The 27,376-nt window shown below is 34.7% G+C and overlaps 5 protein-coding genes across 5 annotated transcripts in view; all 5 read right to left on the bottom strand.

Annotated features, from left to right (window-relative positions):
- Window positions 1-953: 953 nt before the first annotated feature.
- LOC131629509 (peptidyl-prolyl cis-trans isomerase CYP28, chloroplastic-like) lies at window positions 954-5,492 on the bottom strand. The gene is made up of 2 exons (XM_058900293.1): window positions 4,705-5,492; window positions 954-1,275 (listed from the first exon to the last, which is right to left on the bottom strand). The coding sequence occupies exons 1-2, from the start codon at window positions 5,393-5,395 to the stop codon at window positions 1,067-1,069; spliced, it is 900 nt and encodes a 299-aa protein (XP_058756276.1). The 5' UTR covers window positions 5,396-5,492; the 3' UTR covers window positions 954-1,066.
- Window positions 5,493-9,381: 3,889 nt separating this feature from the next.
- On the bottom strand, window positions 9,382-12,091 carry LOC131629513 (ubiquitin-conjugating enzyme E2 variant 1A-like). Its single transcript, XM_058900297.1, has 6 exons — window positions 11,936-12,091; window positions 11,364-11,502; window positions 10,675-10,800; window positions 10,479-10,605; window positions 9,640-9,748; window positions 9,382-9,553 (listed from the first exon to the last, which is right to left on the bottom strand). Exons 2-5 carry the CDS (start codon window positions 11,391-11,393, stop codon window positions 9,744-9,746), a joined length of 288 nt encoding a protein of 95 aa, XP_058756280.1. The 5' UTR covers window positions 11,394-11,502; window positions 11,936-12,091; the 3' UTR covers window positions 9,382-9,553; window positions 9,640-9,743.
- Window positions 12,092-14,473: 2,382 nt separating this feature from the next.
- On the bottom strand, window positions 14,474-15,756 carry LOC131629500 (uncharacterized). The gene is made up of 3 exons (XM_058900282.1): window positions 15,207-15,756; window positions 14,774-15,063; window positions 14,474-14,659 (listed from the first exon to the last, which is right to left on the bottom strand). Exons 1-3 carry the CDS (start codon window positions 15,754-15,756, stop codon window positions 14,474-14,476), a joined length of 1,026 nt encoding a protein of 341 aa, XP_058756265.1.
- Window positions 15,757-15,793: 37 nt separating this feature from the next.
- Window positions 15,794-18,102, bottom strand: LOC131629499 (uncharacterized). The gene is made up of 4 exons (XM_058900280.1): window positions 17,706-18,102; window positions 16,414-17,616; window positions 16,093-16,311; window positions 15,794-15,993 (listed from the first exon to the last, which is right to left on the bottom strand). The coding sequence occupies exons 1-4, from the start codon at window positions 18,100-18,102 to the stop codon at window positions 15,794-15,796; spliced, it is 2,019 nt and encodes a 672-aa protein (XP_058756263.1).
- A 5,360-nt stretch (window positions 18,103-23,462) lies between these two features.
- LOC131629498 (uncharacterized) overlaps window positions 23,463-27,376 on the bottom strand; it is a 30,870-nt gene continuing 26,956 nt past the window's right edge. Inside the window, exons 3-14 of the mRNA XM_058900279.1 lie at window positions 25,844-25,973; window positions 25,617-25,760; window positions 25,323-25,375; window positions 25,117-25,244; window positions 24,932-25,022; window positions 24,739-24,859; window positions 24,461-24,618; window positions 24,240-24,360; window positions 23,988-24,158; window positions 23,851-23,892; window positions 23,708-23,767; window positions 23,463-23,627 (exon numbers count right to left, since the gene is read on the bottom strand). Coding sequence (XP_058756262.1) covers window positions 23,463-23,627; window positions 23,708-23,767; window positions 23,851-23,892; window positions 23,988-24,158; window positions 24,240-24,360; window positions 24,461-24,618; window positions 24,739-24,859; window positions 24,932-25,022; window positions 25,117-25,244; window positions 25,323-25,375; window positions 25,617-25,760; window positions 25,844-25,973 — 1,384 coding nt within the window. The remainder of the gene's footprint in view (window positions 23,628-23,707; window positions 23,768-23,850; window positions 23,893-23,987; window positions 24,159-24,239; window positions 24,361-24,460; window positions 24,619-24,738; window positions 24,860-24,931; window positions 25,023-25,116; window positions 25,245-25,322; window positions 25,376-25,616; window positions 25,761-25,843; window positions 25,974-27,376) is intronic.

Here is a 27,376-nt window from a genome sequence, read left to right as displayed (position 1 = left end):
TCCTGATGCCAGAGAAGATACGCCGGATTCTCGCGATCTTCGGTACGATCCTCCGTCGTGAGAAAACGAGGAGGAATCACTGGATTCACCAGGTGACGGTGAAGTTTGTGGATGCGGATGATACCTTCCACTTGCTGCTTCCATGAGAGGAAGTTGTTGTTATCTAATTTGATACTGATTTGTTGTGCGAACGTTTTGAACGCATTCTTCAGAGGAGACGACGCCGGTGGTTGCGTAAAAGAGTGTTCATCTAACGACGAACCAGACGACGACGTAGGTGAAGCCATGGTCACAATGGATCAGAAGCTCATGATACCATATTAGAAAAGTAGAAGCTAAGCATAATAGAGATGAGAGAGTTTGTTATGAACTGTAACTGTTTTCTCTGAATGTGAGAGATTACAATATGATGTATATATAGCATTGGCAGTGACTGACACCTGTCACTACACAACTGCCAGCTCAGCTTATCTATATCTATTCTAATACAAATTGATATGTAAGCATATACACTATTACGGTCTTCTTCTGCAACCGTATCATTATGCGGTTTTCTTCTGCAACCGTAATCAATCAGTGTCCACCATTTCTGTCTGTCAACTGTAATCAATCAGTGCACCATTTCTGTCTGTCTTGTTTCACGCCACGCTTTCTATAAACCTTGTTGAACCAACGGATCTATAACCCTTCTTTGTCATAAACTAAAATTGCCTATTTCGTCATGTCAAATAGAATTTCACATCAAAGTTAATTTTCATCTAATACCAGTTGTTAGAACAACATATGGTAATACGAATAAATCAAAATCAATTTTTGCCGCAGCAAAACAAAAGAAACACTGCCCATTATTACATTTTGTCCAATATTTAACTGCACTGCCTTTCAGGTTTCAAGTCAATTCATTTTGTTCACTTTGCATTATTACATTTTGTCCCAATATTAACTTCACTGCCTTTCAGGTTTCAAGTCATTCATTCTGTTCACTTTTCTTTGAAAGAATTTGAGTATGATTTTACATGCAATAGTTAAATGAAATTCTCTTGGATAATATATACAACAAAATAAATTATGGGAGAGAAGGTGTGAGAGAAGGCTTTGCAACCTCTAGTGCTCCACAGTCACTAATATAGATGGTGGTAAGAGGCCTGTTCCATATGGCGCGTGCGTTCTGTGCCCTTTCGTCTCCAAAAAATTCTGCCAAGTCATTAAATTGGCGAATTCGTTCACCTGGTTGGTAAGTGGGAGTGGAAGCTATGGTTGTGATGACATCCAACCCTGAAATTATATTCAACCAGAAGCTGAGAAATGTAATTGGTAAAAACATAAGATTAGAGATTAAGCAGACAAAATATAATCTAGTCTTCAAACAGATCAAATACTTTAAAATATGAATCAGAATCACTCTCTTGTATCATCCTATCAACAGGTTGATAGTTGATACACAATACAGCTGAATAGTGATCAGAGATCAAATATCAAAACTATTTGAATTTGGAGGTATAAAACATGATCACTTACTAATGGGGGAGAGTACAAAGCTCACACAAAAAAACAGAAGCACCAACAGTTCACCAGGTTTAGTTACCAAGCTTAGAGTTCACACACAGTCAAACAACGAGACCAGCAAAGCATCTTAATACTCGTGACAATGTGACAAAACCACTCATTCTCAAAATAAATGCAAGACCTCAAACTTAAATGTGAACACAATACTCTTTTTTTTGTTAATTTTCCCTGTCTCATACAATGTTATTTCCAGTTTCTATATTGGAAAGATGCAGAACCAGGTTTCAATAAAAGGTACTCAAACAAAAGTTGGATTGGGACATCAACGTTTTTGAAAGCAATGGGGCCGGCCACAACTTAGTAGCATCAACAACACTTAACTACTAATTCTCAGTGGTATTAAATGGCAGCACCATGGCAGAATGGTGTGGCAGATTTTTTTACAACTGCCATAGGCCGCAATTGCGTGTTTATTTGACAGATTTTTGGCCTTCCACCACCGACAACACTAATTCTCAATCATATAAAGGATCGCGACACAAATGAAATTTAAAACAATGTGCATAACTAATTTTTGCTTGCCCTAATTATGCGGCCTCCAGAAATTAATAACATTAGCATTTGACCGCAATAATCATTACATACAATGCATGTGATATGTCAGTTATTGTTAATTAAAAAGTTGTTAAATGTTTGTTAATGAGTTGGTTAGTTAACGGGTAGTTAGTGGATCTGTTGAGAGGTAATTGGGCCAAATAAGGCATGCTGCCTATAAATAGAAAAGAGAATTAGAGAGGGTATCATATTTCCATTAGAGAGGAATAGGGCTTTTTGGTAATCATCAGGATGTCATTAGCATTGTCCAGCGATATTCCGACTACAAAAACGAGAGTCGGGATGCAAATCAAGCATGCTACTGCTTTACCAGTTAGGAGAAGTGGGATTGGAACAAGGATGACACCATCAACAGAGTTGGCATCTGTCACCAAGTGTCAGATGTTAGGCACATATGTGCACTTAATGAATCTAACCTCTATTATTGCGAAAGTGTTTAAATCCAGCAAAATCAAGGTAGCTTTATCCCTACTCGATGAGTAACCTATGCAGCGGCGATACAAAGGAATTAAGAAAACCACCCAGTGGGGGAGCAGTAAAAGAGAGTGAGGTGAGGTGAATGGGGGTGTTTATCCTTACATAAGTGGGATACAAGTGAGATCAATCAAAATAGGAGTATGGTGCCAGATGCTGCTAGCAGCCCTTACTATTCAAAATTGTTGAATACAAGTGGCAATAAACTTAAGGGGTACATGCTGTATGACGGTGTAACTACTTCTATTTTAATGAATGTGTTTATGTTGAAGAGAAAAGGAAAGTTGATGCATGCTATCAATCATGCTGACTTGGTAGACGAAGATTGGAGGTATTTTAAAAGCAGGAAGAAAAATCCTACTGGCTTGGAGCTTGCACTGCTCTTGCTGACCTTACTACAGGAGCTGAAAAATGACAGAAAAATAAGCCAACAATCTGACTGCTTAAATGTAGATTTTGTTCAACCTGTTTGGCTGCTTGTTCTATTATCAATGGGATCCAGGTAGAAATTCTATGGCAGCCACTAGTCTATAATTTATAAAAAATATTGGGTGTTACATACTCTTTCACCTTGTGGTCAAGGTATTTGAGGAGGGAGCGTATTCAATAGGCATTTATAGTTATTATAATAAGTTGTTACTTGTTAATTAAGTAGTAGTTGGTTAATTAATTAATAGGCAGTTAGGGGGTCAGTTGAGAGGTCGTTAGACTAAATAAAGTACTCCCTCCGGCCTTAATTGTAATCAAATATTTTCCTTTTAGATTCATTGAATAATGAATGTATCTGGTCTTTTATGTAGATCAAATACATTCATTATTCAATGAACCTAAAAAGAGAATCTTTGCTTATAATTATGGCCGAAGGGAGTAGGTTGTTTATAAATAGAGAGAAGGGTCATTGTGGTTATCAAAGAGGATGCTTCCCCATTTTCAATAATAACATATAAGTTTAAGTTGGTACATTCAGCATGGTAGACAAGACATAACCAATAAAAAGTTTAAAATAATTTAACATGAGCCAAACCATTTTTGTTAATATATATTAATGAATCTTAAGCTTCTTGTTTTAGAAACAGATGAGTCCTAAAACTCTGTTTACTTTATGAGAGCAATTTTTGTTTTCATTATTTAAATCCGTGCTAGTTTTAGTTGCCAACAAGAAATTACTATACTCTTCCACTGAACAACTGGGCACTATTTTTGGAAACAATAAAAATACTGAATAATTGTTTTTATTAATTTAAAAATGCATAATTTCTAATTAATATTTCATCTTTTCTCCATAACAATTGTTCATTTCAAAAGTCTCCTATCTTTTTATTAACAAGTTAAAATAAAAGTTTTCACAAAATTAACATTAACGGGTCCTAGCTTCTTGTTTTTTAAAACACATGAATCCTATGCTTCTTGTTAAGATTCTTGATATCATCTAAAAAAACTATAGAAGAGAGAAAATATCAAAAGATGTAACAAACTTTGTACTGATCAAAACGAGAGCTTGATTCATTAAAGTGATACAATGATACTTATATAGAGTAAGAGTATAACTAACAATCATCTAGTAACCAATTTGTAACTAACTTGCAACTAATAACTAACAATCATCTAGTAACCAATTTGTAACTAACTTAGAACTAATAACTAACTCTCATCTAGAAACCAATTTGTAACTAACTTGCAACTAATTTGTAAATAATGATAATATCTCTAACACTTCTAGCTAATCATGGATTATGTTGTGGTATGACAAGTTTTTATAAGAAGATTTTGTAGTATCAAGTTATATTCAACTCAATTACAAGATTTGTTGGATCACCCGCTATCAAGCAATCGGTTAACATTATGCATGAATCTTAATGAGTGTACTAAGAATACCTCAATACCATATTGAATAAGATATAGCCTAAAAAATGTTATAAATAGGAGACATTTCTCACATTACAATCAATATTCAATCATCGATATTAGTTCTTTTAAAAGTTACCAAAACCTCTAGAATGGCAAAAAAAAATCTAAGAGTAATTTGTAATCTTTTACACATGGTCAATTTTCAAGTTAGTTATAGCTAAGCAACACATCAAAAAGAGTGAAAAAAGAATAGTTAGTTACCTTCAAGAACCGTTCCAAAGACAACATTCTTGTTATCAAGCTGAGGACAAGGTCCAGGTCCGGTGGTGATTAAGAATTCAACGTTCCTGTATTCAGGGTCAAGCTTAATCTCATCATCATCATCATTTTCGGAGAGTGGCAGCGAAACAACGCCGGCCCGGGAATGTGTTAGCGCAAATGCCTTGGGGTCAATTGTTTCAGTGTTGCGGGGGAGATAGCTAGGAGGTTGGACGTCGCCTCTTTCAGGACGACCCTGATGCCCGGCAAGAAAGTACTGACCCGGAAAAACCTTATGGATGATAGTGTTTTTGTAGGAAGAGGAATTAGGGTTAGAACTGGAAGCGGATGTGCAGAGGGACTTGAAATTGGAGACAGTGCGGGGAACGAGGTTACCGTAGAGGCCAATGATGACGCGGCCGAGTGAGGTGGAATCTGAGCATAGAGTGGAAATGGTATCTCCTAGGGTGCGATTCGGGAGGTAGTAGTTGGGGCAGAGGCTGAATTCCATGAAGACGCGGTCGGTGATGGTGGGGTTTGGTGGTTGTGTGGGTAAGGCGGAAGAGGAGAGGGAGGGGAAGGAGAGAGTGGCGGTGGAGGTGAGGAGGAGGGAGCGGCGGGTGAGGTTGGATTTGGGAATTGGGTGGTGGAGAGAGGGAAGAGGTGGTGGTGGTTGGGTTAAGGAGGAGGCCATTGTGGTGGTGGTGGAGGAGTGAGGTTTTTCATTATGCAGAGGAGAACTTGGAGAAGCTAATCGGTGTGGGGTCTACCTTAGATTAGATATATCTCGTGAAAACTTGCCAACAAGGCCTTATTTTCAAGTCACCGTAAACTCCAAAATTAGTTATTATTATTATACTACTGTCTGACCCGTGCGTTTGCACCAGGTACCCGTCGGTCTTGTGCATTGGGTTTTAGGAAAATCAAATAGGATAGGAAAGATTAAAAGATATGGGTAAGTTCATATAATAAGGTTAAATGTTTGAAATATGTTAAAAATATATGTTGGGCCTTGTTGTTGGTTAAAATATGTAAGTTAATAGGACATTAAAATTCATTGGGCCTTAGATGGAAGCCTCGGTGGAGATTACCTAATTTTATTGGTGGACCTAATAGGATTAATAGGCCCACAAAAGAATCATATTATTATTATTGTTACATAATGTTGCAATTACAAATAAAAGAAACGTTGGACTTCATAAGTATTAAACGTGTTGGCAATCAAAGGAAACGTTGTGTCTTCATAAGTCTGTGTTGGGCATTGTTGTTGTAAGAAACGCAGGGTTCGGTGTTAAGTTTGAAGAACAACATGTCACAGGAAAGAAGGTATCCTCTTCGAATGAGGTATGTGCATGTGTTTTTGTTTATGTTGTTTACAGAGATTATTATAAGATATTCATCCATTTAGAGGTCGTGATGCTGTTTTGATTCCAGTTCACCTGATTGGTTGGAGTTGCAAACACCATTGAAGCGGCTTACGATTGAGAGGATACTGAGTGGGTCACATGAGAGGGAGGATGTTATGGAGGAATGGAAGAAACAGCATGAAAGATTGAATCGTGTTGAAGATGCTGGTGAAGTTTCTAAGTTCGGTCAAAAGAATGAATCTGTAGATGCTGCCAGTGTTGTTGAAAATAAAGGGTAATCCTATGATTTTATTTGGTTTTGCATGTTATGATAGTAGGTATTGATAAATGTATGGTATTGTGTGATGTTTACTATAGTTTATAATAGAAAATTTTATTATATTATAATCTGTTATATTATAATCTGTTATGTTGATTGTAAGTGTGGTGTGTGTTATTTAAATAAATGGATATTGCAGGTTTGTAGTCTGTAAATGAAACTGAACCTCCACAAATTTGAATGTGTTTCCCAAAGAATGTGTTCACAACTTAGTGTAATGATTAGTTTGTATGTTATTGTGTTGAAGGAATAATGGAGATGGGATAGGAAGTGATTTATTGAAAACAGTGGGCGTGAAAGGGAAGGAAAGAAATGTTGCTGGTGAAGTTTTGTTGCAATGCGACAGCATAGACGGAGATAAATTGAAGGAGAAAAGTGAAGTTGGAAGGTGGGAGAAAGGAAAGGATAATCATGTAGGGTCATGTTCTGCGGGATTATCAGATACCGCTGATTTGAAGGAATACATAATGATCTCTTCTGATAGTGACAGGTAAAGGTTTTTTTTAAGTGATAGGGAATATATTAGAGTAATAGGTATAATGAGGTTGTTGTGTTGGCATTGAGGTGTAAATGTGGTGTTTATTTCAGGGAAATGAGTCCTATACAGGAGGAGCTGGAAGAAGAGTATTGGACTCGTGAAGTTCATGATGTAAAGAAGTTTTGCTCAAATGTTATGGTAAGTAGTGCGTAAAGTTTATAGTTGTTGGTACAATGTTGTTATACACAGATGTAATGTAACTGATATTGTTTGTCAATGAGTGCAGCATATTCCTGCAGAAGTAGTAGACAAATATGGTCTTGTTGGAATGTCAGAGATAGTTCTCTATGATGTGGACAACGGGTACCCATATGACTGCAATGTGAAGAAGAGGCCAAAGTGAAAGGAAACATATTTGTACAGAGAGTGGTTTGACTATGCAAGGGCAGCTGAATTGAAAGAAGGAGATAAAGTGCACTTTGTGATTCGATACCCGCCAGTGTTAGATATTATGGTAACAGTGGAGCGCAGTGGTGGTCGTTGATAAAGCTGTTGGTTTGGCAATGTTCGTGGTGGATGAATAGGACAGTTTGTTGTTAGTTTGGTTTGAATGTGAATTATCGTTTTGTTTTTTATTGTTAATTTCGGCAATGGTGTATGTGAACAAAGATTAACAATTATGGTAGTATGTATGGTTTTTAATTGAATATTATTAGTTTTGGGATTAAGTTTTATTGATTGTGCAAACTCTGCCATGGTTTTATTTGCAAAATTGATTACCATTGTGTTTCTAAATTAAGTATTGCTTATTATAAGTAGTGAAACAGGATCTCTATCAAAATTAATTACCATTGGGTTCTTAATTTAATTATTGTGGTTATTATAAGTAGTCAAATAGGATCTCTATAAGTAGTGAAACAAGACCTGTAAATGGTTGCCTATTAAATCTAAATGGTGAACATACAACAATAGACTTATGAAGAATTGAAAATTCAATTTAATAGTATATGTTAAACAATAATATAGTAATATTAAATAGTTATAAAATAGTTGTAATGTGTTATATTATATTGGGAGGTGAAAGATCAATTGGGTTATGGGCAGTAAATGTGTTTTCATGAGGAATATAAATAAAATGAAAACTGTTTTGAAGTGATGTAAATGTAAAGAAGACTAATTGAACAATTGCATTGAATTCTATTGGACGGTGGAAAAGTAGCAGGTATGTGAAGAGTCCATTTAGAGTGTTATATAAGTAATGTGTAGGAAGGTTGAAAGCACTAAAAACTGAAGCAGTCATCATTACTCTGTAAACAATAGTGTAGGCTGCGAATTTCTAAAAAGATGGAAGGAAAAGTTGATCAAGCAATGAGAGGTAAAGGTAAATATATCATTTGAGTGGTTGTTCTGTTACATTTTGAATTGAAAAGCTGAATATGGTTGCATGCAGGTGAAGAAAACTCGGTGAACAAAATGGTTGTGGGGAAAGCTGTCACTTCTGATAACTTTGTGTATGTTTGAATCATTTTATGTTAAGTATACGTTTTTATGTTTTTATTTAGAAGGTTTGACAACACATTGGTTTATTGGCCATATTGTTTGTTTGTATTATGTTTCAGATGCCATGAAGCTGATGCTGAGGATGTTAGCTGCCATGCAGAGCAGCCTGTTGAGTTACCATATTGTATCTGGAAGAAAGATGTGGTGAATGGGAAGATGGCTCAATCATGTCTTCTTGTAAGTTATTTTTCGTTTCAGGCTTATTGTCTTAGGACCCTTAATGGGAAAATCTAATGTTGTTTTATATTAATATTGTAGGAGATTCCTGAGCATGTTGTGGCAAGTCGCTGGCTAAATGCACTAGTACAAAAATGTTAATTTACACCCGTTTTTTATTAAATTTACACCTATTATTTTTAATAAAAATCGGGTGTATATCCACAGGGTGAGAAATGTCTAACGAATTTACACCCGTTATTTTTAACAAAAATCGGGTGTAATTGGGCGTAATTACGTTTTTAATTACACCCTGTTTTAATAAAAATTGGGTGTAATTACGTTTTTAATTACACCCTGTTTTAATAAAAATCGGGTGTAAATGGACTTAATTACGTTTTAATTACACCCTGTTTTAATAAAAATCGGGTGTAATTGGGCTTAATTACGTTTTAATTACACCCTATTTTAATAAAAATCGGTGGTAATTGGGCTTAATTATGTTTTAATTACACCCTATTTTAATAAAAATCAGGTATAGATATGTTCTTAATTACACCCTATTTTAATAAAAATCGGGTGTAAATACGCCATTTATGAATGAACAATTATATCTATTTACACCCTATTTCATATACACCATTTAGTTATATTTCATTTTCAATCATAATATTGCAAATACTATAAAATCATACACATAAAAATCATATTTTAACTAAGTCAAAATATTTTTAATATTAACCAAAAATTATACAAAATCATGTACAGTCATAATATTTCAAGTACTATAAAATCATACACATAAAAATTATATTTTAACAAAGTCATAACACTTTCTTCATATATAATTTTACGCCATGCTTGACGGTTAGCTTCGGTGTTCTCTAGTCCAATTGAATCCAACCGCTTTCCGCATGTAGCATTGAATTCATCCATGGCCAAAATACCACGCCCTAGAGAAGCAATTGTTTTCTGTATGCAAAAAAACAAGACACAATAAATTATTACAAGAAAGTGTTATTACAAGAAAGAGCCACATGTATCGATGGTAACCATACCGTGATTTTGACGAGTCTAACCATGACTCTGATACCACTTGTTGGGCAGTTCGGAAAGCGTCGAAAGTGTCAATGATGATAAACATTCAGGTTCTAAGAGACTTTTATACTGCATATCCACCAAAAAATTAACAACACTTCCTTCGTAAAATATTCAAATAATAGAATAAATTTCACTTCGCGTTCTATTCCATTCTGATAGTTACATTTTACTATTAACAAAAGCAAAATTCACATGAGATTACTTTTCATTGATTCACTAATCACTATTAATTTATTATTTTTCTACACAGGTCATCATCATAAGAAATTTTATGTCAAAAGAACATATATTTATATTTATATGATGACTTATTTAAATAAAGGATTTATTATAAGTAACATAGTTTTTTATGTAGAAATATAATCAAGGTACAAAACCCACATGAGAATTATAAATAAACTAAGAAACTACATGATGAAGTAACGTAACATGTTTATTGAATCGCTTTCATCCAAAAGCACAAATTTATTTAGGTAAACACTGAACACAGACAAGATAGAATAAAATAAATGGGGTTTTGTGTGAGCATTTGACAAATGGGGTTTTGAACAAACTGATCAGTAATTTCATTAAAATAGTTTATTCAACACCATACTAGACAATCAGTGTATACATGTTTGGACAGCATCGAAAGAAACAATTCTTGTTGTATTCAACTGACAAATTCACCATATAGTCTATACTATAGGAAGAAAACAAAATTAACCAAACTTGTGCCTATAGAAATTGCAATAATGGAGATAAAGGCTATAAAAAGGCTTACAAGTAGTAACAGTCAGAAATAAGAGTGGCACACCTTCAGGAGGCTGAGCTAGCTTCCGATTTTGTGGAGTCGTCATTTCTTTCTTCAATTGCAGTAAAATATCTTCCATTGTAGACTCTCTTTTCCATTTAGCAAGCATGGGAAACAAATTTGGCTCAACCTGACAATTTAGATATTTATCAGAGCATATTCAATCACTGCAGAGTACATTAGTAAAAAAAATAATTACCGCTCCAGATTCTTGATTGACGCAAGTCATGTTAATCCTTGTCTGAAATCTAACAGATGGTGGATTGTCTGGATAATCCTTGCCGCAGAATAACTTCAACTGGTAGATACGACCTTCATGAACAGTCTGGTAAAAGAATGAGACGAGAAAGTTAAGCTCAACAAGTCAATATTATGTTTAATTTTTATTTGATACTAATTTCACCTAACAACTGGAGAGTGGCGCATGAATCATGAGCATGGTTTTAATTGGGAAAAAAACTAGTGTTGATCAAAGTACTTCAGAAAAATAAGGATCTAGGAAAAAGAAAATAGAATTTAATTTTTCAGGAAAAAAACAATAGCCTATATATTTTCAGTCATATTAGCTTCAAATTACTAGGCGTCATTTCATAGTTTACTTCAAAAGAAAACACAGTATGACATGTTCCATTAGTTTCCAATGCAATACATCAAACCCCTACACACAGAACATGCACCCTTCATTCTGATCAAAATATAAACTTGTTTCAAGATAAATGAAATATGGAAAAAATAAATTTGTAAGCACCACTTGACAAGGATGATGTGCATTGTGGATCAAAATAGAGAGCTGTAGAACCGTACAAATCTTAGAAGAGGAAAAATCTGCAAACTTGCAAAAAGGTTTCAGTGCATTTGATTCAACAGAGTGCAAAGAATATAACTTACACCAGGGGGCCAATAATAGTACCAGTCCATGACTGCATGAATATGTCATCAGCATCATCCATTCCATAGCTAACAGTCCCATCTCCAATTCCCTTCTCCCCTCGCTCAAGCTCTTCCAATAATCTAAAATTCCTAGGAACTGCGTTGATAGACAGAATATTTAATAAAACAAGTGCAAATTACAAATCTACAAATGGAATAAATAGTTTCATTCAAATGAATATTAAGATAAGAGAATATATGAAATCGCAAAGCAAATATTAAATTAAGTTACATTCAAAAAATCTTGTGTAGATATTTGATCATATAATTTTAAATAAATATGACTTGATTGTATAAAAGATATAATAAATCACAAATAACATTAAAATATAATTTACTACATTTGGAAATAAATATACAAAAACAAGAAAGTTAGAAGATAGAAAAAGGATATCTATATAAATCACAAGGTATTGAGTAAGAATCCCCTTGGAAAAGGTTGTGTAACGGCCATTAATTACACAAGAACTAATAAAAAATCGTTTTCTTTGTGGTATCGTTCCATTTGCTAAAGTACACCTAAAACTCACCGAAAGTAACTTCTTTCAGATGTACACTTTTGCAAGGCAAACCCTCCCACTACATCAACTTTCACGACATCCTTTGCTTCGGGAATTTCTTCATCATTGAAACTGGAAAAGGTACCCGTGACACTCTTTGAATCAGGAACCTGAGAGCAAGTTAAGCACAAGTTTTTTGAAAACTTCAATCTAGTCTATAATTAACTTTCTATGAAAACAAATACTTTTAAAAGAAAAAAACTCTAAATATAAAGAGCAATGAGAGACTCAGATGATAACTGAATTCGTAAGAACAACAACTAAGTCCTCTTGAAAGTACTCAAACAAATAATAGTGCACTACAACTTTCCTCGTAGACAGAGGCCTCGAAACCTTCATCCTTTCTTACAAAATTCAGTGCAAAATCAGAATTTAGAAAGGAAAACCTTTAATGGCATATATACTGCAGTGGTCCTAATCAATAACTCTGATAGAATGACCTCACTAGTTCAAAGTTAGGCAATAACTATACAACTATATGTTCACAATGACCAAGTGCCAAAAAAATTCTTTCCCTTTTTCAATATAAATCCAACTATTTATTTCTTTTTTAACCAAATTATAACAACATAGGAGGGCTTCCAAAATTTAGATTACATTGGCATGTCAATAGCTAGTTTCAGGAAAATATCAATTTCCAAGTATTACACATATTGATAAAATTCCCCTGAGAAGTTAATATAGTCAAACTACCAAGCAAATAACTTACATCTTCTCTTGAATAAAAGCTCGTGCTCTAAGAAATTCAGGGTCCATGTTATTTGATGATCGTGATACACCGCCTAAAGATTGCATCTGCGATGGGAGGGCATTGCCATTTAGTTGGGTGAGTCCAGGCAACTGAGAGCCTGTTTGATTGGGTACCTGTCCTGGAATATGTGCCTGTAGTTTCATCTTTATTCTTCACATAACTTAAAAATGTTCCAAGGAGCTAGTACAAACCAAACACCTGATGACTATTGCCAATTCAATATCAAAATCAATGTCAAAATCCATTTAAATGTAAATATAAAGGCAGTAACAAAAGTAAAATTAATCGAATATAGAAAATTTGAAAACAAGAGGCAAAAGATATTGAATGCAAGCAATGATTGTTAAAGTGTATGAGCAAAATAAGCTTGGCGCTAAACGGATTCCCTATAGTTGTTGTGGATAATTGAAAGAGTGGATATAGATAATAGAAATTGAATCAAGCTTGAGCAGTATAAGAAACCCTAGAAATTAAACCAAATCAACAATTACAAGTAAAGGGGCAAGGAAACCCTAATAGATTGATGGGTAACGACGAACCTAAAACGGTGAAGAATCGGTTGCGGAAGGAAATGGGAGTGTAAAATTAATGTACGAAATTGGAAAAGAAGCTACAAAATATCGACGACCGCGACGACGAGGATTCACGATGCTTTTGCCGTGGAGAAAGAGAGAAAGGTCGGTGACAACATCTCCAACCAAAGGCACGTGCCAAATTTTGCATACCTCCGATTTAGTGTGCAATGGTTTTAGATTTTAGAGGCTTCCTCCATGTTTGTGTGCTAGATTGTTCACAAAGCTGAAAAATGGGTTTGGTGAAATGCATGCAATGGTTTTGGTGAAAGAATTTTAGTATATTTTATTCATCTAATAAGTTTAAACCCATTAATATTCTCTCATTAATTAATTTGAAATTATTCATAATATTCAGAATATTCACTTAACTAGTTATTAAAAATAATATTTTGAGTTATAAAAATAAATATTTTTTTAAGTCAATTTAAATTTACACCCGATTTTTAATTTAACGGGAGTAATTGAGATTTAAATATAATAATATTTTTAATTTACACCCGTTTTTAAAAAATCGGGTGTATATTTTCACATGATCAATCATAAACTTACACTTTATTTACAAAAGTGCCACCGTGTTTCTTATTTACACCCGTTTTTAGTATATTGGGTGTAAATTTTAAAATTATATTGTTCATTTTGCACTAATGATGGAGTAAGGTTCGTAGATTTGGTCGACTGGGAAAGGGAAGTCAGGTATGAATGTGAAGTTCATCGTACTGAAAAGGGTCAAATGTTCTTAGGGCGTGGTTGGTACAAATTTGCCAAGGACAGGAGCCTGCTTGATGGAGACTCTATGGGTTTCAGCATTAAGGATCCCGTCAGCAAGGAGATACTTGTGACAATGTTGAAAAATTGAAAAATGCTGTAAAAGTTTGTTATAAGCATCTATCTATCAATATTTTGTAATTCCCCGGTGGACTTAGCTCCATCTTGATATTAATATATAAGATTTTGGTATTTAGATGTTTTGCTATACATACATTGAGGCTTAATAATATAAATGAGAAAGGTACCATAAAACATTACAGCATACATATGAAGATATAATTAATTGTTATATTTTTTAACAGTAACGCATCATAAGATTCTATTAATATATGAAATTAATGTAGTATAATATAGAATGCTGTTAGTAATATATATTACTGCTGTTACAGAATTACTGAGATAAATGTTTGAAACTCAGATATTGTTAAAAACCTCTTTATACACAACATTTGTAGTTTTCCCCTTGAATTTCTTTTCTTCATCATGTATCAGTATTTTGATTCCCTTTTTTGTTGTTACTCTTGACAATGCAACATAAATCTGACCGTGTGTAAATACATCTCTTGGTATGTACAAACCGACGTTATCCAATGACTGTCCCTATGATTTGTTGATTGTCATAGAATAGGAAACTATAATAGGGAACTGTCTTCTATTCAGTTTGAATGGCCATGGTGATTGGGATGGTGACATGTCCATTCGAGGTATGCAAACCAAATTTCCTAAACCTTTACCGCCCATTATTGAAGCCTCGAGTACATGGGCTGCCATCTTTGTTATGCACAGCCTTGTGCCGTTACACAAACCTTCAGATTGATCTTTGTTTCTCATGAGCATTATAGGTGTCCCAACCTTTAGTTTTAAGTGATGGTTAGGCAAACCTGATGTTCGGAGGGAACTTAGAAATTCTGGCGTGAGGATATCAACTACTATTGGGTCATGAATCTCATACTTGTCAACTGAATTTGCGCTGTAGTAGTCACGAATTTCTCCTGCTTTGTTGACTGAACATAATTAGTAAAAGCATAAAATCAATTAATATAATCCATTAAATTATATATTTTTGTTGCTTAAACTGGCATTAAGTTAAGTATATGGTCATTGATCTGATCAACGATCTCCACTGTAGAGGCCAGTATTGCTCGACTTTTAAGGTAATCAACGGATTGGAAATTATTTATGAAATCAGGGTATGTGGTATTGACAATGGCCACAATCGGATCATCAAATTCTGTTATCAAAATATCAGGTGGTATGTCGATTTCGGCGGTGCCGTCATTAGGCTCAGATATTCGGCCCTCTCCTATTCTTAAAAGCCAATCTGAAAACTGTGCTATTTCATTTTTATCAGTCTGTGTTGATCCTGTTTGAAGCCGCATGTTTCTTGTCAATGTTAATACCTCAACTGAATTCCATATGTAAGATGCATTTATGGCACAGTGTACAATATCGGAACGACTGCCTCTGGGGACGACAGGTAAAATCTGTCTAAAATCACCACCGAAAACAACAACCTTTCCACCAAATACATCGTTGGAATTTTTCTTTGCACTCATAACATCTTTCAAATTTCTGTCAAGCGATTCTATTGCATACTTATGTACCATTGGTGCCTCATCCCATATTATAAGCTTTGTTTGTCGTAGCATGTCTGCAACATCATCATTGAATTCAACCTTGCAAGTAAAATTGTCCATAGTTGGTACCGGTATCCTGAACTTTGAACGTGCAGTTCTACCTCCTGGAAGTAACAAAGATGCTATACCGCCTAGTTGCAACAGTTAAACATATATCATGTTTTGATCTTAAAGCTGCTGCGAGTATTCTCCACATATATGTCTTTCCGGTACCACCATAACCATGAAGGAAGAAAACGGCAGGATTCTGAGACTCCACAACTTGCATAATTTTTTCATAAATACCTCTTTGCTCATCTAAGAAATATAATAGTGAGGGTAAAAGAGTGTTAAAATAATCGATTGATTGAATTTCAAAGTGTAAAATAAAATGAATTTAATTGATGCAATAGTAACCTGTAAGAGCAGCAAACAGATTTTCAAATTCCGAGTTCATTGATGTTGTATCGTAATTACGCTCATCATATATGAGTCTGTTTCCCAACTGTTCAAGAACATAAGCATTCGGATATGGAATAGGACTAAAATCCTTTAGTGTCCTTCTATTTGCTTGAAGCAGTTTCTCAATTTCTATTAAAGTCACATTTTGTAACTCTTCTTGTGTGAGGACTAATTCTGCATTGATATGAGGAATTGAGTTATAATACTGTTGGTAAGTCATCTGTAGATTGTTATTAAGAAATTCTTTTGTTTGCTATTTTATTTTGCCTAACAGACCTGGATTTGCAGCCAACGCTCTTTGTGTATGTAAGACACCGTCAGATAATAGGAGCCAAGATTGTTCCCAAACATGTGCAGGGCGATTAACAGCACCTGAAAAAAGCATGACGACAAACAGTTTTCGAAGAAAATGACCTGTCCCCCAATGACTTGCCTCCTTTATAGCAGCTATGTATTCTTTGTCGTCTTCAAGAAATCCCATTGCAAAGCACGCATCTCTAAATGTATCAAACTGGATGTTATCCACCGTCCTGATTTCCTCATAAGTTGTTGGTCCTTTTGCTACCGTCAACATCATGCGGAGGTAAAACAGTTCACCAGCTGTTGGCGGAACCCATATGAGACGTCCAATGGTGAAGCCTTTTTTACGCGGTTTCCATTCTCTTTGTTTTTTGTGATAAACAAACTTTGAGACAAATTGACCGTAAGTTAATGTTCGTGCTTCTTCATATTTAGCATTTGCCACCAGCCATGCAGTAAACATTGATTCAGTCACACTTGCAGTTTCCAGCACATTTTCCATGCGTGCATAATCTGTATAGTAGATAGGTTTCTCCCCAATAAAATGGTAGAACATATGTTCCACAGCTGGTTTTCTGCCATGAATATTGTAAGAGTAAATGCGCCAGCATGCTTCACTGGGGGAGACATACCTGCAATCGAGATATTGTTGGATTTCATCAACAGGTTGATTGTTATTTGTTGAAACTGCTGCTGTTATTCTATCATAGCCTTTATTGATATATTTGAAAATATATTTTATGGAAGTACTCTGATTACACCATTCCATGTTTATATGTGCCTGGTATTTCATCAGAAATCTGGTGTTATATGGAACCACATGTCTGTTGTCCAAGGTGATACCATTTTTTTCAATAGTGAAGGTTTTTGATCTTCTCCTATAAAGTGGATATCCCTCTGCATCAACAATAGTGTGTTCAATAAACTTTTTGGGATAGTATTTAGAACATCTTCCATTCTTCATACATTGTGATTTCATGCGCGCGAGGCCACAGGGTCCATGCATCATATGTGCCTTAACCAACTTGTATAAATTGGGATGAACAGTCGGGTCGGGAATTTCAGCAAAAATGATGTTGTCTATGTTAGATGGTGTTGGGTATTTGCTCTGAGGGTGTAGGAATATTAATATGTGAGCATGTGGCAATCCACGCTTTTGGAATTCAATGGTGTACATATCTATAAAATTGAAAGTTAGTTTGATGTAATATTTTGGTACTCCACAGACACATGATTCAAATGTAGTATAATTAAATGAAACAACTTACATGCAATAACTTTTTCGACAACATGGTGTTTTGTAATATCATCCATGAGGGTATCAAACTTTATTTTGAAAACTTTTGAAATGATATCTGGCCTATCATGGGGTTGTAGTCCTGTTCCTGACAATGCTCTTTTAATTTCAGGCCAATTTGGGTTGCAGGTAAATGTAACAAATAAATCAGGGAATCCCAATCGACTTGAAATGGCCATACCGTCAAAATATAGTTGATCCATACATCTCTTGCTAACAATAAATGTTGATGGCAAAACAACTCGTTTTCCCTGCTTCTGGTGTTCATTTCTTCTATCGCCATCAGTTTGAGTGGTCAAATTATTATATTTGCCCACTCTTAACTTCGATTGATTATCCCTCAACCAATTCAGTCGTTCGGATTCCATCATAGCATAACCGTCGACTAAGAATTGTTGAAATAGACGTCTTGAGTAAAGTAGTGTTTTTGCCTCTTTGTGACGTTGTTGTAACCGGTAAGAAAATCAATCCTTAATGCTCTGACGGTTTTTCCTAGTGACCTCAGTTTCATGGCGATATTTGTGCATTATATTTTTCCTGTAACCATCTTCCCCATAAGGAAATATAAGAGGATACTGATATGCCAAATATGCTGGGTGAAACTCATCTATTCGTTGCAAACCACCATTGCGGCGCTGAATTAAGATGTCCTTTTTATCAGCAGAATCAATGTCTCCCACAATGAGTGCAGCCACTTCTGAGACAGTAGGTTTGTTGTAAACACGGCCATCTTCGGATCTATCAGAAATAAGCATGAGTTTTAAATCTGTGAAAGAATTTGTCCTTAAAACATCTCTTGCCATTCTAAAAGCTTTGGCATTAACATTGTGCTCATCTAACATTAGCTTGAGCTTATTGACAACGGGGCGCTCAATGCTTTTGTTTTCCCTGTGTATTTTTGGCAGTCATGAATAAATAGTTCAACAAAATATTTTTATAAACAAATTATGTAATTCTGTCTGAGCAAGCTTACTTGAAACATTTTATTCTGTGTTCAACTTCGTTGTCCGTGTCGTAGATGTATAATTGAGCATATTGCGGAGCTTTTCCGGTTTCTGGCAGTAGTGTACCAATTCGATGACAGGTCTGACCTTGCAGTCTCAAAGTAGGGGGTCCTCCTCTTTTAGAGTATATTGTGTCGAATTTCATTCCAAGGGAGGTGAGTGAGAACATTGCGTTGTATGTTCGTATGTTAGCCTGGTAGTTTTTACTGTCTGAATATGTTTTATTAAATAGAAGATCTTGCAACACCTGTGGAGGTTGCTCAAGGAACAGGAGAACAATTTTTCCTCCACGGCAGCAACGATGAAACCGAAGAATTGTTGTAATTTTGTGTCTATTCACTTTTTCTTAGTACCACATACATGCTTGGCAGTGTGCGCATTCATAATTTTGGTCTCCGATATCGTAATATTCTGAAAGAACAAAGCACAATATTGAATATGTGTATTAATAGAGGAAGTGTACATCATTTGGTTATTAGTGTATGATATGGGATATATGTTGAAAGTATTTGTGGGTAAATATTTTCTGTAATATATCGTATCCACAGGGATTGGTTAATATCACTGCCGTTCTATAGTTGTTTATTTTGAGTTAAGAAATTTGGTTTGGTTTGTTTTATACTAATAATAATATCAAAAGCAAATAATAAAATAAAAGCAAGTAAAGGACTTTGTGTTAACAAATAAAGAAAGATGTTGAGTCTTTAGGGTTCATCAACCTAATCCTATACAATTATCAATTAATTCACAATAGAACAATCCTTTGAATCATTATCTTCACTTATCCTCAAATAAGATTCCATGTCTGCAAATCAAATTAGATAACTTTTACCGGTATGAGATTCGATCTCTCCAAATCACAATAACGATAATAGTAATTAAGAACGATAATTATGAAAACCCAATTACAATTCCATCTCTGCAAATTGCAATTGAATCAATATAGTAACCTAGGGCAAAAGTTAAATCCTTTCTTTCGATCAAAGATTCAACAATGATGTAAATTAAAAGCAAGGTTTCTTATTGATAATAAATTCAAACAATTGTTCACAGGGATTAATCAATGATAATGTATATTCATAGGTTAACTACTACCTTAGACTCAACAAGAGGGATTTAGCTCTCCATAGACATGAAGAACATACAAGAATCAATGGAGGAATTCATCTTCATCAATAGAATGCCTTCAATTGGTAAAGAATCCACCTTCTATTGTTATTCTCAGCTTCAGAATCAGATAGCTCTCCTAATTTCGCTCCCACCAAGGTATATCTAACCACTTAGAAACTAGGGCTTTAAAACAGAACGTTTGGGCTTTTAACGCCGAGGCCGCGGCGCGGCAACGGGCTGGCGCGGCGCGCCCCTCAAACAGAAATGTTTTTGCGGCGCGCCTAGGAACTCTCGCGGCGCGCCCTTTGTACTTTCCATCTTTTTCTTCAGCCTTTGAGACTTCCAGCTTTCTTTCCTCCTCATGTTCTTCTTAAGTTCTTATTCAGCTCAAAACCTGCAACAATAACACCCACAAGTGATTCGATTTGCTTTACGCACGAACTAAACTTATTCAGTTCAATTCTTAATAAAAACCTATGGATTCATCACATTTTTGCATTGGTTTAGAGAAGAAATCACTTATATTAACACATGAATTTACCATTAATTTACTCCTAACAATATACCTTGAAGATGGGCCTCCTGTAATTGTGCAGGCACTGAATCCTCCTCAGAGTCGGAACTATTAGAAGAATTTAAATTATTGTCAGAGTTGGAGTCATCATTGTCTTGATAATGAGACTCAACTGACATATTATGATTTGAAGTAGATGCATGATCCATGTTCTGATTTTGAATAACAATGTTATTTGAAAATTGAACCCCATAATTTGAATTCTTGCATCTTGAATTTGCATCTGCGCACTCACTAACTTCAGTATTAATGAAATTTCTCAATCTTTTTCTGTTATCCAAGATTATCTTCCTTCTCTTTCTAGCCATGTCCGTTTTAACAGTGGTTTCATATGTTGCAGAGGATGTAAAATTAAGATTTAAATGGGAAGTGAGGTTGTTTGATCTGATACCGTTTCGATAATCCCTCTTCGCTTTGAGAATAAGTTTTCTCCTATTTCTTGCTATTGATGTTTGAGGACCAGTGTTTTTAACAACATCTGTTACCATCACAAACACAAAAATATGGTGAATAATACAAATAAGATTGATTTGTATAGGTTTATGCACACTATATGAGATGTATAGCATGCTACTTCATGACTTTGAATACTAAATTTTTACAGTTTCTAATTGAAGGGTCATTGGTGGGTTAAAATGTCATGAATGCAGTGTTGATTTTAAATTTTCTTTTCATAGTTGAATATATATGAAGTTGGAACTGAATATGAATAGAATGATAGTTATAGATTTAAATTAGCAATTATCCCTCCCTTATAACTCTTGTGTGTGTTAAATGTATTTAATTTAATTTATATATGTTAATTATAATATTTTATTCGATGCATGTGTTACTATTTTAAAAACACTTTAAGTAAAAACTAATATTATAAGAAAATAGAAACTGAACAGTTAACCCACTCTCTGCATGTACAAAGTACTTGATTTCTCTTGCACTGAATAGAAGTTTAGCAGTGCAACTGGTTGTCGGTTAGGGTTTTCTACAATGGCATCTTCACACGGAGGTTCTTCTGTGCGGATTCCTTCTGATGATGATAATGATTTCAGGTATGAGCAGTTAGTTTTATTTCACTTTCGTATTGGTGTACAAAATAGGGTCTATTGGTGTACAAAATTTGGTAGTGTGGTAATAACAGTTATAAGCAGTTAGTGATGGGTGAAATATCAATATAGTTTACTGTTGTATTATGTGTGATATTTGTCAAGAAATAAAATGTTAGTGAATGGCTATTGGGGTTTTTTATTGTGGGATTATATAGTTAGTTTTTGTTTTATCCAGTCTGTGTGGATCCCGTGCTTGCTCGGTATATAACTATTGCTTAGTAAAGAATGCTTCATATGTGGTTGGTTTTTAATCCATATTTGATGTTGGAACAACAATGATCAGGCAATGGAAATCATAGGAGAATTGGTAAAGGAAACAGGGTATGATCCTAAGATGGAAAGAAAACGCAGGAACAAACAGCACGGTGTAACCCCTGGTCGTGTTGTATCAAATATTGATCTTGGTACACAAAATAGCGCAGGCGTTAAAAGCAATCACAATGCAGGACCTACAAAGGTAAAAGAGGAAGCAAAAGACATTGACACAATTGAAACCAAAGTTACAGAAGTTGGTGAAGCAAGTGGATCAAAAGAGGGTAAGAAAGGAAGGCGTAAAGCGGTGAAAAAATCAAAGGTCGGAAAAGACATTACTGTAGACCGTTCTACAGGTGCTCAAATTTTTTTCTGGAACACTCATGTTACAAATGCTAAATCTACACAGCAGAATGTAATGGTAAGGAGACATTTGAATATGATCATCATGTTATTGAAAATGTAAATAGTGTATAATTTTAATAGTTTCTTTATTTCTTGTATGCAGCATTTCCCTAAGGAAATCGCAAAAAGATGCCTCCGTCGCTTTCAAGACGAAATTAACCTGTTGGATGTGACGACGAAGAACATTATTACCTGTCAGGTCCACAAAGCTAATAGAAAGGGAATACCCCAGCCATATGAAAAGTACATGGCACTGGGATGGTACAAATTTGCCAAATCTCTTAACCTGCGTAATGGGGATACAATAGTGTGGAGTATGCTGCGATTCTCTCCGTATATCTACGTGAAGGTTGAAAGACAATGAATTAACTGCTGTTATCAGTTAACCTTGTACTATAGCTGAAATTTAATGGTTATATTATATGTTGGGAATGTTTTTTGGGTACAATGTGTTTTATATATTCTACTGCATGTAATTTTGTAAGCACCTTAGCCAAAATGGGAACATACTAATATTTTGTCTATTTGAAGATGTAATGTATAATCGTTTTCAGGACATACTTTTGAAGTTCTCCTATTATATTATATTAATCCTCTTTGATATGCTGTTAGTTAAAATGTAATCTGTCACATAATATTGTACCAGCATTACACTAAGATCAGTCATAAAATTATTTATTGATAGTTAACATATTCAAATATTTAAAGTTTTGGTGTTTCTTTGTGAGGCACAATCAATGTTTCATCATACAATATAATGAAAGAATGCTTAGGTTCTGTAAATCCAAACAAACTGTTCTTCACGACATCATTATTTTAACTACATGTAGTAGAATATTCATTAGTATATCACAGTCAACATCGGATCATTATGTAAAGTTTATAATGTTGAAATAATAAAAAACCAAGGCCCCATTATAAGAAGTATAGTTAAAATGGGATAAATGTTACACGATACGGTAAAAATAGAGTAGGATAAACATTTTGTCTGTGTGGAAACTATATTTAATGGAATGAATGGTATATGATAAAAAAGAACCAAAATAATTGATAATAGTATATATAATATGTAGTAGAAGTTGAATCATTTGAATATAATATGACACACAAACCATAGACATCCTTAAATCAAAATGAACATAACAGAAGCAACATAGTAAGTATTCATGCGCTAATTATTACAGAAAACCAAATCACACACATGTTTAAAAGCAAAGGAAACTAACATCCAGTTTTTATAACAAAGACATAAGCAAAACACACACTAAATAACAATAGATCTAATTTATCTTCTCCATTTTAATTATCTTCCTCAGCTTGTTTGATGACAGTTCTCCATCATATAATTCGTCCAAATCAGTGGATTCACTTGATGCACCAGGAAAATGCCTCTTACCAGCAGGTGTGACAGCATCAGGCTTGTGCTCAGATGTAATTTCCAGGTCCTTCCAGATAATGTTGAAGAATATTACTCAGGAATATTGATATAAATGTAAGGAGGTAAGTGTGTTGCATTGAAACTCACCGTAACCAATTCACAGTCTTCATTGACATCTATTTTAGCCTCATCAACACTCTCTTTAATCTATATATATTTTAACCCAGCAATTCATTATAATATAATCATAGGAAACGCAAAAAAAGGCATACACAGTTTAAAATTTGTACCTCCAGAGTCTCAGGTATCACAATTTTGATTAGAATAGGTTCCTTGAAAGTTAAAAAAAAAAATCAAAATCAGTCGAAAGATTGTTATAATAGCAAGTCCTCTTTTATAAAACGAATGACAGTTTATAAGAGCTGACCTCACCTGTTCTCCACTTTTCCTTAAGTTGCTGGATAGTAGGATCATTTTTTATAATCATAATGACAGAACAGTTCTTCCAGCGTGGATGCCACTTAACCTTCATAGCCATTTCCAACTTCAACAACTGATCAAGTGCTAACGGGAAGTCCAATGGATCAGTAATTCCAGCCTATTTAAAGAACCTGCTGTATTAGTATACGCAGAGTATCGGAAAGTACATTCTAATTCGTGAGCAGAATATAAATATAACTTGAATCATAGTGTTACGAAGTTGAGACGCAGATAAACCCAAGAGCATTTCACATTCTCTGTTCCAGAACACAAAATTGCAGCTTTCGCCCCCATGAGTAACCTCAATCTCAATCTTATACCTGAAACATCATAAGAAGTCGTTCCATTAAAAAAGCAGACAACATAGAAACGACACAAACATGACAGAAACAACATAGATTAGGTGAGAACAACTAAAACCTAAGGACTTCAGCCATGGTTTCATGACCAGCTTCACACTCAAATGGGGGGTTATCCCCACGCTCTATAGATTGACACATATGACAGGCACGATAGTACCATCCAAATGGAGACACGACTAATAATTTTGTTGTAGCGACAGTAGCACACAATGTAATCTGGACAAAGAGTAGTCAATATCAGAAATTATCACAATAAATGATGAGGTTATAATTATAATATGGAAAAATAGTAACACATACATCCGTAAGTTAAATAATCTCAGCAATAGGTAAAACAACAGCCTTTGAGAACAATTTTTGCACAGGAGTCAGCTGTTGATTTTCAGAATTCTGGGAGAATAATTGGGAATTCCCTCCGAGTTGATCAGACAGGGTTACCCTGCTCTCCTCAGGCATTCTGCAGATTATGGATCATTATCAAAGTCATGAATAAAATAATTGCATATAATGGATGATACTAACAACATACCTATCAATAAAGTCTTTCATGACAGGAAAATCAACATCAACACATAAAAGGGTCACATTGTAGGTGTTTGTCACTGATAGAGGATACTTTCCTGCAAATTCAAATTATACCTTGTCAATGGATTTATTACAAATTTTGGAGTTTTAGTATTAATTTAAAATGATTTAAATAAGTCATGAAATAACCTTCTTCTTTCACTTTGGCATACTGAAGCAACACAACTGTAGGGAGTGATACAGCAACCCTAACTTTGTTAAACCTGATGAACTGATCCGCGTATGATTCCCACAGAGTACAGTTCAACATGTTGTTGCTAAACCATCATCACAACACATTAGGGTATATTACATGATTCTACTATCAGGGAGTCTTATGTATAATAAAAACAAACCTGTGGTCACGCAACACCATGCTAATTTGCTGCTTCTTTGCGCCAGACTCAGTCTGTGCATAACCAATACTATCGACCATTCCAACGACATCTCAAAAAAATATATTAATTTCACACGGCTAAAAGGCATCAAAACATGAGATAATAAAACACCAAAAAACTATACTCACGAATCAGGACATCTTTGACAAACTTCCCTGTTATGATGCCCGGAAAACTTGTAAAATAAATCGATTTTGGGGGTATCTCATGTTTGTCTTCATCAAGAACAGACGTTCCAGCAGTAAACTTTACCATATATTTGTGTTCTGATGCCTTGAACGCCAGAACATAAGGCACCACCTTAAAATTAGATACAGTATAAGTATGCCCTAATAGGCATTTTTCGGTGAACACCGACACATGTGGTGCTGGAACAACAACATGAATATCATCTCCCTGCGCCAGAAACCAAAAAATGTTCAAAATTATATAAACATACGTAAATGATAAACATGCCGAAACATAAACAGGGTAATCACCAATTTGTCAACAAAGATCATTTCAAAATGTTCCTTGTTGTTAGACACAACATTCCATCTGTGGTGAATCCTAACAATAATCTTCCAAAGCTCTTTTCCATCATTGATCTCTGCTATTCTCTCAACAGGCCTATACATGATCATGCAAATTCACACTGCACTGAATTATAACCGCAGAAGTTAGAAAGCATGGAAAGGAGAAGAATGAAAGTGACTGATAAATAGGCAATCCATTTAAACATGTCATTATTGCGATTAACCAGTTTGGAACGTGGATAGGCAGAGAAAGTGAACAATGCGTAACTGCAACATCATGAGAAGCTGGGAGGGTGAAACTTCCACAGTAATAACTGCCGCAGCCCACAATGCAGAGGGAATGATGAGAGAATGATGTGGAATTTTGGGGAGTGTTTTGCTGATGTGGATAGGCCAATTGAACAGGAAGTGGTAGACTCTTCTTATATGATAGATTAGTATTATTATTATTATTATTATTATTATTATTATTATTATTATTATTATTATTATTACACTACTATTTTTTGCTACAAGTGAAAAATAAAAAAAGTGTAACAAACCATCTATTGAGTTAGTCAACATTTTGAATCATCTTCATTTTTTTCTCATTGCTTATCAAGTCTCTTTACCTCTCTCTTAATTGCATTCTCTCTATAGATTATATTTTATTGTTTAATAATGAGTGAGAGTGAGATTAAGAGGGAGATAGAGAAGATGGAGAGGGAAGGAGAGAAAAATGAAGGAGAGGATGAAAATGATGTTTTTATGAGTTTCAGTAAAAGATTGATACATGAAAATGATGACTCTTATATGAGTTTCAGCAAAAGATTGATAATTCGTATCATTACTAGTATCATATTTTGTTAGATAGTCAGCACACGTATTTACTCTCTATGATTATGAAATATTTGAACTCGTCATTCTCAAGTGAGAATTACTTTAATATTGTGAAGAATCGCGACTTATTGATATCAAATATTAACCAACTCTAAGATATGCTTGATAGCATTGTTAGAATCATAATAACACATCAGATCTTTGATGCCAAGTTCACAAGTCATACATAAATCATAATATAGTGTCATCAGCTCAGCATGAAAGATGTTGGAATAACTAATATTATCCACAAAATTTTAAACTCAAGCACCATCGAAATTTTGAATCAATCCACCAAAATCTGAGACGCTGGGGTTACCGAAGCTACTGTCATCATCATTCAAAATCATATTACTGCATTTGTGTGTATTCTACGTGATTGTTCTCGTTGGATGAGACAAATTATACTTGAGAAAATATTTAGCTAACAGATTAGCATAATTCACTGTAATAAGTTTCAATGTATAGGAAGATACCACTTTATTAGCAAGATGCATTTTGTTCCTAACACGCCACAAGCACTAGCACGCAGCAAAAACGATAGAGCCATCATCAATGTAGTGGGTCCAAGAAGCAATAAATTTCCAAGTACGAGTAACAAATTCACACTCTCTCAAGTAGTGTAGAGTCATCTTAACG

This window comes from Vicia villosa, unplaced genomic scaffold, assembly GCF_029867415.1.
Source record: "Vicia villosa cultivar HV-30 ecotype Madison, WI unplaced genomic scaffold, Vvil1.0 ctg.000573F_1_1, whole genome shotgun sequence".
Classification (NCBI taxonomy): Eukaryota; Viridiplantae; Streptophyta; class Magnoliopsida; order Fabales; family Fabaceae; genus Vicia; species Vicia villosa.
This window is presented reverse-complemented; position numbering and strand designations above follow the sequence as displayed.

Bases quoted from the DNA above. Each gene is read 5' to 3' on its own strand.
- LOC131629509 (XM_058900293.1), bottom strand. From the start codon at position 5,395: ATGGCCTCCTCCTTAACCCAACCACCACCACCTCTTCCCTCTCTCCAC. The intron at 1,276-4,704 runs GTAACTAACTAT...ATATAATTTCAG, and splicing joins CTTTGGAACGGTTCTTGAAG to GGTTGGATGTCATCACAACC.
- LOC131629513 (XM_058900297.1), bottom strand. From the start codon at position 11,393: ATGGACTGGTACTATTATTGGCCCCCTGGT. The intron at 10,801-11,363 runs GTAAGTTATATT...TTCTTTTACCAG, and splicing joins ACTATTATTGGCCCCCTGGT to ACTGTTCATGAAGGTCGTAT. The intron at 10,606-10,674 runs GTAATTATTTTT...CTAAATTGTCAG, and splicing joins TCAATCAAGAATCTGGAGCG to GTTGAGCCAAATTTGTTTCC.
- LOC131629500 (XM_058900282.1), bottom strand. From the start codon at position 15,756: ATGGACAATTTTACTTGCAAGGTTGAATTCAATGATGATGTTGCAGAC. The intron at 15,064-15,206 runs GTCGAGCAATAC...AATTATGTTCAG, and splicing joins ATCCGTTGATTACCTTAAAA to TCAACAAAGCAGGAGAAATT. The intron at 14,660-14,773 runs GTTTGCATACCT...AACAAATCATAG, and splicing joins GTAAAGGTTTAGGAAATTTG to GGACAGTCATTGGATAACGT.
- LOC131629499 (XM_058900280.1), bottom strand. From the start codon at position 18,102: ATGGAATCCGAACGACTGAATTGGTTGAGGGATAATCAATCGAAGTTA. The intron at 16,312-16,413 runs GTCTGTTAGGCA...ATATCAATGCAG, and splicing joins AGCGTTGGCTGCAAATCCAG to AATTAGTCCTCACACAAGAA. The intron at 15,994-16,092 runs GTTACTATTGCA...TATATTTCTTAG, and splicing joins TCTGTTTGCTGCTCTTACAG to ATGAGCAAAGAGGTATTTAT.